The 12,324-nt window shown below is 38.7% G+C and overlaps 1 protein-coding gene and 1 long non-coding RNA gene across 8 annotated transcripts in view; one reads left to right on the forward strand and one right to left on the reverse strand.

Moving 5' to 3' along the window:
- The window catches only part of LOC132691931 (uncharacterized), a 148,758-nt gene that overhangs the window by 120,833 nt on the left and 15,601 nt on the right, over positions 1-12,324 (forward strand). The window lies entirely within an intron of this gene.
- MFAP3L (microfibril associated protein 3 like) overlaps positions 7,588-12,324 on the reverse strand; it is a 56,749-nt gene continuing 52,012 nt past the window's right edge. For all 5 annotated transcript variants that reach the window (XM_078445612.2, XM_060653796.3, XM_078445613.2 and 2 more), the window contains one exon: positions 7,588-8,027. In XM_078445612.2, coding sequence (XP_078301738.1) covers positions 7,923-8,027 — 105 coding nt within the window. In that variant the 3' untranslated portion in view covers positions 7,588-7,922. The remainder of the gene's footprint in view (positions 8,028-12,324) is intronic.

Below are 12,324 nucleotides of genomic sequence, written 5' to 3' on the forward strand. Positions count from 1 at the left end.
GCAATCACACTGCTAGGTATTTACACAAGGAATAAAAAAACACAAGTTCAAACGGATACATGCACCCCTATGTTTATAGCACCATTATCTACAATAGCCAAATTATGGAAACAGCCCAAGTATCCATTAATTGATGAATAGGTAAAGAAGATGTGGTGTGTGTGTGTGTGTGTGTGTGTGTGTATAACTGGAATTTAAATAAAAACATAAAAGAAAGGAGGTAGAGAAACATTTATCATGCAAATGGATGTCAAAAGAAAGCCAGAGTAGCAATACTTATATTGGACCAAACAGACTTTAAAACAAAGACTAATAAGAGCAAAGAAGGCTGTATAATAATAAAGGAGACAATCCTACAAGAAGATATAACAATTGTAAATATTTATGCACCCAACATAGAGGCACCCAAATTCATAAAATGGTTAATAACAAATATAAAGGAAGTAATCAATAATATAATAATAGTTATTATTATATGTGGGGATGTTAACACCCCACTTACATCAATGCACAGATCATCTAAACAGAAAATCAAAAGGAAAACATGGCTTTGAATGACACACTGGACCAGATGGACTTAACAGATATATTTGGAAGATTCCATCCTAAAACAGTGGAATACACATTCTTTTGAAGTGTACATGAACATTCTCCAGAATACATCATATATTATGCCACAGAACTAGCCTCAACAAATTCAAGAAGATCAAAGTAATATCATTCATCTTTTCTGACCACAATGCTATGAATGTAGAAGTCAACCACAAGAAAAAATCCAGAAAGACCACAAATACATGGAAGTTAAATAACATGCTACTAAACAATGAATGGACCAGCCAGGAAATGAAAGAAGAAATAAAAAAGTACATGGAAATAAATGAAAGTAAAACCAGGTCAGTCAGGAAATAAAAGAAGAAATAAAAAAGTATATAGAAAGAAATGAAAATGAAAACACAACAGTTTGAAACCTTTTGGCCGTAGCAAAATCAATTCTAAGAGGGAAGTTTATAGCAATACAGATCTACCTCAAGAAACAAACAAAAACCTGAAACAACCTAACTTTACACCTAAAGGATGTAGAAAAAAAGAGCAACAAACAAAGCCTAAAACCAGTAGAAGGAAGGAAATAATAAAGATTAGAGCAGAAATAAATGATATAGAAACTAAAAAAAACAAAAAAAACAAACAACAAAACAATAGAACAGATCAATGAACTAGGAGCTGGTTCTTCTAAAAAATCAATAACATTCATAAACCTCTAGCTAGACTTATCAGGAAAAAAAGAGAAAGGACCCAAATAAATAAAGTCACAACTAAGGAGAAGTAAAAACCAAGACCACAAAAATACAAACAATTATAAGAGAATATTATGAAAAGCTATATGCCAACAAATTGGACAACCTACAAAAATGGATAAATTCCTGGAAACATATAACGTACCAATACTGAAACATGAGGAAATAGAAAATTTGAACAGACCGATAACCAGCAAAATAAAGAATCGGTAATCAAAAACTCCCAACAAAAAAAAAAAAGGAATGGCTCCACAGGTGAATTCTACCACATATATATACACATGTATATACACATGTATACACACACACACACACACACACACACACACACACACATTTTTAAATGTATTTTTTTATTTTGAGAGAGAAAGAGAGAGAGAGAGTACATGAGTGGGGCGTGGCAGAGAGAAGGGGAGAGAAAGAATCCTAAGCAGGCTCCATGCCATCAGCATTGGGCCTGACATGGGGATTGATCTCAAGAACTGTGAGATCATTACCTAAGCCAAAATCAAGAGTCAGACACTTAACCCACTGAGCCACCCAGGTGCTCCTCTAACCAAACATTTGAAGAAGAGTTAAAATTTATTCTTCTCAAACTATTTCAAAAACTAAAAGAGGAAGGAAAGCTTCCAAATTCATTTTTTGATGGCAGCATTACCCTGATACCAAAACCAGATAAAGACACAACAACAAAAAAAGAGAACTACAGGCTAATACGTCTGTATTAGCTAATACTAATATTAGCTAATATTAGCTAAGGACAGGCTAATATCTCTGATGAACACAGATGCAAAAATCCTCAATAAAATGCTAGCAAACTGAATCCAACAATACATTAAAAAAATAATTCACCATGATAAAGTGGGATTTATTCTTGGGTTGCAAGAGTGGTTCAATATTTGCAAATTAAGCAATGTGATACATCGCATTTATAAAGAAAGGATAAAAACCATATGATCATTTCAATAGACACAGAAAAAGCATCTGACAAAGTACAACATTCATTTATGATAAAACCCTCAACAAAATAGGTTTAGAGGGAACATACCTCAACATAATTAAGGCTATATATATGTATATGTATATATATATATGTATATATATATTTTTTTCATATATATATATATGAAAAACCCATGGCTAACATCATCCTCAATGGGGAAAAACTGAGCCTTTTCCCTAAGGTTAGGAACAAGACAGGAATGTTCACTTTCACCACTTTTATTCAGCACAGTAGTAGAAGTCCTAGCCACAGCAATCAGACAACACAAAGACATAAAAGGAATCCAAATTGGTAGTAAAGAAACAAAACTTTAAGTATTTGCAGATGACATGGTACTATATATAGAAAATCTGAAAGACTCCACTAAAAAACTGCTAGAACTGATAAATGAATTCAGTAAAGTTGCAGGATACAAGATCAATGTATAGAAATCTGTTGTATTTTTATACACCAATAATGAAGCAGCAGAAAGAGAAATTAAGAAAACAATTCCATTTAGAATTGTAACCAGAATAGTAAGATACATGGGAATAAAGCTAACCAAAAAGGTGGAAGACTTGTACTCTGAAAACTGTAAAATACTGGTGACAGAAATTGACGATGACACAAAGAAATGGAAGGACATTCCATGCTCATGAACTGGAAGACAAATATGTTAAAATGTCTATACTACCCAAAGCAATCTACACAGTTAAGGCAAATCCCTATCAAAATACCAACAGTTTTCAAAGAACTACAACAAACAATCCTAACATGTGTATGGAACCACAAAAGACCCCAAATAGCCAAAGCGATCTTGAAAAAGCAAAGCAAAGCTAGAGGTATCAGAATTCTGGACTTGAATTTATATTACAGAGATGTAGTAATTAAAACAGTATGATACTGGCACAAAAATATACACACAGTTCAATGGAACAGAATAAAAAATCCAGAAATATACCCACGACTATATGGCTAATTAATCTCCAACAAAGGAGGCAAGAATATCCAATGGGAGGACAGTCTCTTCAACAAAGGGTATTGGAGGATAAAAATCCTAGAAAAGAGCACAGGCAGTAACCTTTTTTTTAAGTTCATTTATTTATTTTGAAGGGCACCTGGGTGGCTCAGTTGGTTTAAGTGTCTGACTTCAGCTCAGGTCATGATCTCATGGTGTGTGAGTTCGAGCCCTCGTCTGGCTCCGTGCTGACAGCTCAGAGCCTGGAGCCTGCTTCGGATTCTGTGTCTCCCTCTGTCTCTGCCCCTCCCCTGCTTGCACTCTGCCTCTTTCTGTCTCTCAAAACTGAATAAATTTTTAAAAAAATTATTTATTTATTTAGAGAGCATGAGCAGGGTAGGGGCAGAGGGAGAGGGGGAGAGAGAGAATCTCAAGCACTCTCTGCACTATCAGCATGGAGCCTGATGCAGAACTCAAACTCCCCTGAGCCAAAACCAAGAATCGGGTGTTTAACCGACTGAGCCACTCAGGTGCCCCAGGTAGTAACTTTTTTATATCAGCTGTCGCAACTTTTTTCTAGATAGGTTCCCTGAGGTAAGGGAAACAAAGCCAAAAATAAGCTATTGGAACTACATCAAAATAAAAAGCTTCTGTACAGTAAACAATCAACAATACTAAAAGGCAGCCTACAGAATGGGAGAAGATATCTGTAAACAACATATCCAATAAAGGGTTAGAATAAAAAAAATACATAAAAATCTTATAAAACTCAATACCTCCAAAATGAATAATCCAATTAAAAATGGGCAGAAGAGGGGCTCCTGGGTGGCTCAGTCTGGTTAAGCATCCAACTTCAGCTCAGGTCATGATCTTGTGGTTCACGGGTTCAAGCCCCACGTTGGGCTCTATGCTGACAGCTCAGAGCCTAGGGCCTGCTTTGGATTCTGTGTCTCCCTCTCTCTCTGCCCCTCCCCTCCTCATGCTCTGTCCCTCTCCCTCTCAAAAATAAATAAGCATTTAAAAAAATGGGCAGAAGACATAAATAGACATTTCTCTAAAGAAGACATATCGATGGCCAACAAGTATATGAAAAGATGATGATCATCACATACCATAAGGGAAATGCAAATCAAAATTACAATGAGGTATCACTTTACACCTGTCAGAATGGCTAAAATCAACAACACAAGAAACAACAGGTGTTGGAGAGAATGTGGAGAAAAAGGGACACTTGTGTACTGTTGGTGGGAATGCAAACTGGTGCAACCACTGTGGAAAAGTTTGGAGGCTCCTCAAAGTTTAAAAACAGAACTACCCTAGGACCCAACAATTGTACTACTGGGTATTTACCCAAAGAATACGAAAACACTAAATCAAAGGGATACATGCAACCCTATGTTTATAGCATCACTATTTACAATAGCCAAGATATTGAAGCAGAATAAGTGTCCACTGATTGATGAATGGATAAAGAAGAGGTAGTATGTATGTGTGTACACACACACACACACACACACACACACACACACACACTGAATATAACTCAGCCATAAAAAGAATGAAATATTGCCATTTACAATGACATGGATGGAGCTAGAGAGTATAATCCTAAGTGAATAAGTCAGTACGAGCAAGACAAATACTGTATGATTTCACTCATATGTGGAATTTAAGAAACAAAACAAACAAGCAAAGGGGAAAATAGAGGGAGAGAGGCAAACCAAGAAACAAACTCTTAACTATAGAGAACAAACACGGTTATCAGAGGTGGGGTGGGGGGAGATGGGTGAAATAGGTGAAGGGGATTAAGGAGTGCACATGTTGTGATGAGTACTAGGTGATTAAAATAAAAATTTTAAAAGAGAGGGAGAGACAGAGGGAGATTTGACAGAGGAAGATTGGAGTGATGCACCATAAGCCAAGGATGCCAGTAGCCACCAGAGGCTGAAAGGCACAAGGAACAGATTCTCCCCTAGAATTTCCAGAAGAGGCTGGCCCTGCTTACACCTTGATTTTGACCCAGTGAAACTGACTTCAGACTTCAGGCTTCCAGAAGTGTGAAAGAATGGACACTGGCTTGTATGCATTTTTGAATATTTCTATACAAATTGTTATGTGAGTTCTACTTAGTAGAATTTCTACTGAGTTCATACTTAGGAGTAGAATTGCTTGGTCATGTGGTAAGTGTAGAAACTGCTAGACTGTTTTGTGGTTGATTTCAGACTTCTGGCCTCTAGAACTGTGAAAGATAAAATAAATTATTGGTGTTTTAAACACCAAAAAAAAAAATGATAAAGCTTTCGAAAGAAAGAAAGAAAGAAAGTGAGATGCAGAATATTATTTAGTCACGATAAAGAAGGAAATCCTGCCATTTGTGACAACATGGATGAACCTTGAGGGCATGATGCTAAGTGAGGATAAGTCTGACAGAGATACTTTTATTTGCGATCTATAAAAAACAACAACTGTAGAAACAGAACAGATTGTGTAGAAATCTGTAGAAACACGCAACAGATTGGTGGGTGCCAGAGGTGGGAGATATAAGGGTGAAGTTGGACAAAAGGCACAGACTTCTAGTTACAAGATAAATAAGTCCTGTAGATGTAATATACAGCATTGTGTCTACAGTTAGCAATACTTTAGTGTGTATTTGAAAGTGTGCATATAGTCAAGTAGTTGTGAAGGAGTGGTTTTTTTGTGCAGCAAAAGATAACCAGAACAATGCACTGCCTCTGTGACTGGGGGTACAGACAGACCCGGCAACTTTGTAGCCCTACAATCACCTGTGCCAGCACAAGCATTATGACAAAACCTTTGCCATTGCTGGCCCTGGAGGAAGAAAGGATGCTTCCACAGGCCACTACCTTCCTATCGGACCTCTAAATATGGTGTGTCTTATTTGTGGAGCCATGTCCTAGCTGCAAAGGAAGCTGGTAGAGTATTTGGCATTTCAGCCTCTAGAGTGAGAGCTACCCTCTGTCTCATGAGGTGGTGGATTCTTCAAACACAAGAAGGGGTGTAGATACTGAGGTGCCTAAAAGAGTGGCAAATGACCACCATGACATGCACGGCCAAAGCCAGAGTGGAAATAGGCAGAATGAGCTGCTTTCTGCCAGACTCTGCTGACAGCACAGGCTCTGGGCCGCAGAAGGCTGGTACAAAGGAATAGGCCTCTGAGAGGAGGTGCTGTGCTCTACTGGAGGCAACACTTTAGGGTCATTACACTATATCGCTTCATTTTAGTCCTTGGACTTGAAGTTGGTACTGAATGTCCTCATCTTGCAGACTCCCCAGATCATATCATTACTGTGATCAAAGTCCTCCCGTGGTATCCCATCTCAAATTAAAGTCACAGATGTTAATTTTGCTGAAAAAAGGCCTGGGAGATTTTGCCTCTCCCTCCCTGTCTTACCTCTTGCCGCTCCCCATCACTAGCTCACACTGGATCCATGCTGTTCCTGGAGCACACTGAGTACTCTTCTCTCTAGGGATTTTGTACTCATTCTTCCCTCTGCCTAGAAATTCCTTGTTCAGATATCCACTTTGGCTTGTTCTCTCAATTTCCTCAGGGTTCTGCTCAAATATTACCCTATTATTGAGACCTTCACATAAAGACCACTATATATGGATGAGGGACCTGTCCCCACCTACCGCACTTCATTTTCTCTTTACCCTACATTATTTTTTGCCTTAGCAATAAATAAATAAATAAATATTCTAAGAGCTGGGACTTTGCCTTGCTGCACTTCTAACACCCAGAATAGTGCCTAGCATGTACACTACTAGGCATTTGATAACACTTGTGAAATGAATGCTCATGGTCATCATGATTATCACCATTATTCTGTGGTATCATATTTTGATTTGGGTATATTGATATATAGTCTTCATACTGATGTATGAATAGAGGAGAATGGAGAACAGTAAGGCCAACAAATAGGCCAGGGTGTCCTTGATCACCTGGCTGTAGTAGCATTTGCATATGAACCATTGAGTTGATACAAAGCTGTCTATTAACTTGCTGGTAAGGATAAGTGGTGTCCAGTCAGTTGGATTTAGAGACTTAGGCATGAATTTTTCAAGGCTTTCGTATTGTCTCATGATGGCAAATGCACAGATCTATCAAATTGACATACTAAAAGTACCATGTGCATTGACATGAAGATACAAAGAGCTCAGCTGTGTTTGCAGTATTTATCTTACTCAAACCTTTGACATGTATCAGCCATCCCTAATCAAGTAAGAAAATTCTCAGAGGCACAACAAATGGAAATGAAAATTGGATTCATGGGTAAATACTTTCATGAATCTGAGATGGACGCGTTTAAACAAACCCAAGACAGTCTAATTCATCTGCATGCTTTTATCAAGTGAGTGTAAGTGGAATGTCACAGGAGATAGGACCAGTAGTTCTTTGGGCTGCAGAACTTGTATTTCTATTCTAAACCACACCATAATGATCATTAGTCATTCATGATAGAAATCAATGATTCCACTTTTCTGACAGTGTTTGTTCACTGTTCCCAGGAACTGCCTTCTCTCTTCTCTCAAGAGGGCATTTAGAATTTGAAGCTCTTTCCCTTGGCTTGTTTGTTGTGTACTGTTCATTTGCAGAGTGGCCGCAGTATCCCGTGCCAGTTTGGCAGCGTGAGGAGGGTTTGCTCTCACATTCTCCCAAGAATCAGCGCTAGCTCTCTGGTGACTTTGAATTCCGTTCCAAACGTTGGCCATGGCTGGAGAGGCCAAGAACTTTATTCCAATCAGTTCTAGTTTCTATGGCTACGAAAGTCCCCTGAAAGAGTGACAGAAAATAAGGGCAGATTGTTCTCAATTTCTGAATTCACTGATATGTTAAAAAAAAAATCCACCCTCTGAATCCATTCTCAAGTTGATTATTCTCTTTCTCTTTCCCCTCCCTTGTCCTCTTTCTCTCTCTTTTCTGCTGTTAGGATTATGACAAATTCCACTGGTTGTCACCCACTACCATTCATCTGTCTGTCTTTCTTTTTGATAGAACCCTGATTTTGCTCACCCCTCTTCACCCCTCTTCATAGTTGTGGATTTCAGGGGGAGATTGGCCCTCTAGACAGGGTATGTATTATGGTTGCTATAAACCACAGCCTGATTTAGGGATGGGCATTTCACTCAGTCCTAGGTGATGAGATGTGAGAGGAAGTTTGCTGGGTGCACTTAATGAGGAAGATTTTCCTTCCTTAAAACAAAACAAATAAACTAACAGGAATCTGAAGAAATGGCCCTTTCTTATTTTCTGTTTCCAATCAGCAGGTACGAACAGACCATGTCTGCAGTTGCTTTTGCTATGTGGGTACTATGAGGGAACCCAGATGAAGGACTAAGGAGAAAATGGTACTGCTGAAGCCTGGAGAAATCTTAGTACTCAATTATGCTGATGATTTAATCAATCTGGGAAACTCTCCAGAGTTCTTGTAATTTGAGATTAAAAAAAAAAAAAATCCTAATGCTGGCTAAATCATTTGGAGTTGGGCTTTCTCCTATGGCAGCCAAAAGCGTCTTAACTGAGCCGTGTCACTTCTGGTTGTTTGCTCAACATGTCTTTATAATTCTCCTCTCTTCACTCTTTTGGGAACTAATGAACAACAATAAGACTTTCTAGTATTTAATAAATCAAGATATTAAACATGATAAGTTTGTATTTTCAACAGAAGACAGATTATTGTTTTATTCTTCGAGTGCTACAAAATTCAGTGTTCTTTTATTTTCAATATACAAAATGCCACTGCATATTCTCCTATCACAGCAGGCTCTTAAAGTCGTACTATGTGAAGGAGTCCTGTTACCCGTGGGAGAGTCTGTGTTGGGTGAATAGAGGCCTCAGTTCTTGAGTTCCCCACAAAAGATTTATGTTCAAATAAAGGCAAGCAGAAGGAAGGTAGCAAGCACAAAGCAGTTTATTAAGGACGTACACTCTAAAGAAGGGAGAGCAGGCAGGCCTAGAGGTGGTAACTGCCCTGAGGCCACAGGGGTCTTTTCTTTTTGTGTGAGCAGGGTCTTGAGTCAGGGACAGGGATGGTCTCTAATGGAGGCTGCTTCCAGTCTTTTGGGGGACTCCTCCCACAGGTCAGGAGAGGGAGTTTTTGACTCTACAAGGTTTGTAGAGTTTCCCCCACGGGAGTGGGGGCTAAAACCACGATGCAAATGCATTATAATGAGTCTACAGGTTACCCAGGGGCAGAGGTGGAAGAGGAGAGCATATCCTCTGTACCTGGGGCTCTTGGTCTGTTAGCCCCAGAGTCTTGGAAGCCATAAGACCAGGATGTTGAGGGGTCTTGGAAGCCACAAAGTGAGGATGTTTTGTCTCCTGGCTTCTAATGTGTCACCTATTTATCACTGCCTTTGCCCCTGGCTCATGTCTAACTAACTGCCTACTCTTTTAGTCCAAGGACAAGAAGATAGTTAATAATTCCAAATGTACTGAGGGAAAACATTTCTGTCAAATTACATGTTTATATGCTTCTATATGTCAATTTTAAGGAGCTAAAAAGGATTTTTTTTAATCACATTAATAATTTTAATTGTTCCAAATGTTCTATTTTCTTAATGTTCTCCTCCCTATTTCTGCTAATGGCACTATAATTCTCTTAGTCATCCAGGCTTAAAACCTCCAATTTATTTTTGGCTCCTCCTACCCTCTTACTCCAGAAACAACTGTTGCCAAGCCCTCAATAATGCCATCTTAGAAATAAGATTACATCCCTTCCGTGTGCTCTACTTTCACTGCCACTAACCTAGTTCACCAAAAGCCTTCTGAACTGCTTTGCAGAAAGCCTCCATGTTCTCTCCATTCTTCTTTCTAAAGCAGAGATCTGTCATGCGTACTCTGTCCTTAGTGTGTCTAGATTGCCCCAGGAAAAAGCCTGAGCACTATATGCTGGCATTCACGGTCCGAAGAGCTGACTCCAACTGACCTCTCCACCTTCCTCCTCACCACTGTCCTCTTAAGATTCCATGTGCTAGACCAAGAGAAGGTCCTTTATTGCCCTTTATTGCTTTGACCCCTCATCTCACATTGAGTTTCTTATCTTCATCTGTTCAAATCCTAACTACCCTTCAGAGAATCTGAAATCACCTTTTTCTGTACAAAGATCTCCTGATTTCTCCCAGTCAAAACTGTTATGCTCATCATCCCCTGGATTTTACTGGGATTTCATCTCTCTGTTAATGAAGGCATTTATTACCTTTAACCATCTATCATAGTTATTTACTACATATATTACATGCTTTCTAAAAAGATGAAGTTCTTGAGGATGGAACTGGATCTTGTTCATTTTTGTGTTCATCTTGGAGCCTAGTATTGCCTTGATTGTAACAAATATCCAGTAAATAGTACTGAATTACTAAATAGTAACTGGCTTTCTGTTCAATCTTGGTTCTTAATCACCATCTGATCAATTAAAATGTAATGAAATTTTAGAAAAAAGGGAAATTGCTTGGTTTAGTCAGTTGGTCATGAATCACATGAAGGAGAATTCTTTTAAGTGTTTTTAATGTTTATTTATTTTTGAGAGAGAGAAAGAAAGAGAGAGCGAGGGAGGGGCAGAGAGAAGGAGACACAGAATCTGAAACAGGCCCCAGGCTCCCAGCTGTCAGCACAGAGCCTGACATGGGACTCGAACCCACGGACCATGAGATCATGACCTGAGCCGAAGCAGACACTCAGCCTACTGAGCCACCCAGGTGCCCCTGACATGAGGGAGAATTCTTTAAGAGGTAATAAATTCAGAATTATATTAACTACAACCAACATAGATAACTTAGTTTTCCATTTCAGAGATATTCTTAATCTGGAAGACAGTTTGAATAACACATAGGCTTCAGCATTAGTCTCCAAATTTATAAGTACTTTTTGGTCTTTCATCTGAAGATTATTTTTTGAATTTTACAAAAGAATGGTTTTGTTTTACTGGAAAACACCACTTTTCAAGGAGTCAAGAGCCTCATGCATCAATATCAGTATGAAGGATACTTTTATTTAAAAAATACCTAGTTCTTCTCTAGGCAGACTTTTCTGCTTATCAAGGTTAGTGTGCTGCAATTCACTGGTAGGTATCATGATGAGATGCATAATTACCTAGTCAACAATGAACACAAGGGGGTTCTATTGAATTTCTGGAATCTAATCTGCTGGTCTGCAGAAAAACGATTCAATGCATACCCATACATGGTGGGGGGGAGGGGTTCTGAGAAATACTTAGGATTATTCTCCACACATTCTCACCCTTAATGTTTTTCTGCGCTTTAGCTTAAATTTAATACACAGTGTAAAATAGAAGTAGATCTAGAGGCTATTAGATCAGAAAAACTATGGTAAATGCACCCTATTCATTTTCATGAATGCATTGCTTATTGGGTAAGAAGATAATGTAACCCAATGCCAGTAGGATTTGTTCTGACTCAGTTTAAGGACAGATTATAAAGTAAGCACTTGATAATTGGTGAAATTAAATTCCTGAGTATTTAGTAAGAACAATTAAGATTTTATTTGTATAATAGTCTCATAAAAGTACAAACCAACTGGGCCTAACTTCAATCCATAGCTGGATCTAATGGTTCCTTTATCAAGTGGTGATAAAGAGGTCAAGTGGAGCTCAGAGAAACACAGCAAATAAGTAGAGAGAAGTGATTTACAAAGAGGGTTCAAAAGGATTTCTACTGTGTCATTAAATAATACCTAGGGTCCAGCCTCTTGTGACTCTGCAAATGCTAGAAAAGAGGATTTACAGTGAGACTGGGCAGACTGATGTTACATAAGAAGGCAATAGCTGAGCCACCCTGCCAGATTCCAGGTCAGTGGAGCACTCTGGGATCCTGGAACTTTCTCAGATTCACACAGCAGTGATTATGGATCTAGGCTATTCAGGGGAGCGTGAAGAATGGCTGCAAATGGACTCTAGCAGAAATGTTTGGAATCTGGCCCTGAATTCAGCCTTCACTACTGCCTCTAGAATGTTATTAAACTTCAGGATGGAGGGTAGTATTAGCACCAAGACGAAGAACTGGATGATTTGCTTATGAGTGTGTTTCTATCTGGATGGGGTGTCATGGAAGAT

The sequence above is a fragment of the Panthera onca genome, chromosome B1 (genome assembly GCF_046562875.1).
Source record: "Panthera onca isolate mPanOnc1 chromosome B1, mPanOnc1 haplotype 2, whole genome shotgun sequence".
Taxonomy (NCBI): domain Eukaryota; kingdom Metazoa; phylum Chordata; class Mammalia; order Carnivora; family Felidae; genus Panthera; species Panthera onca.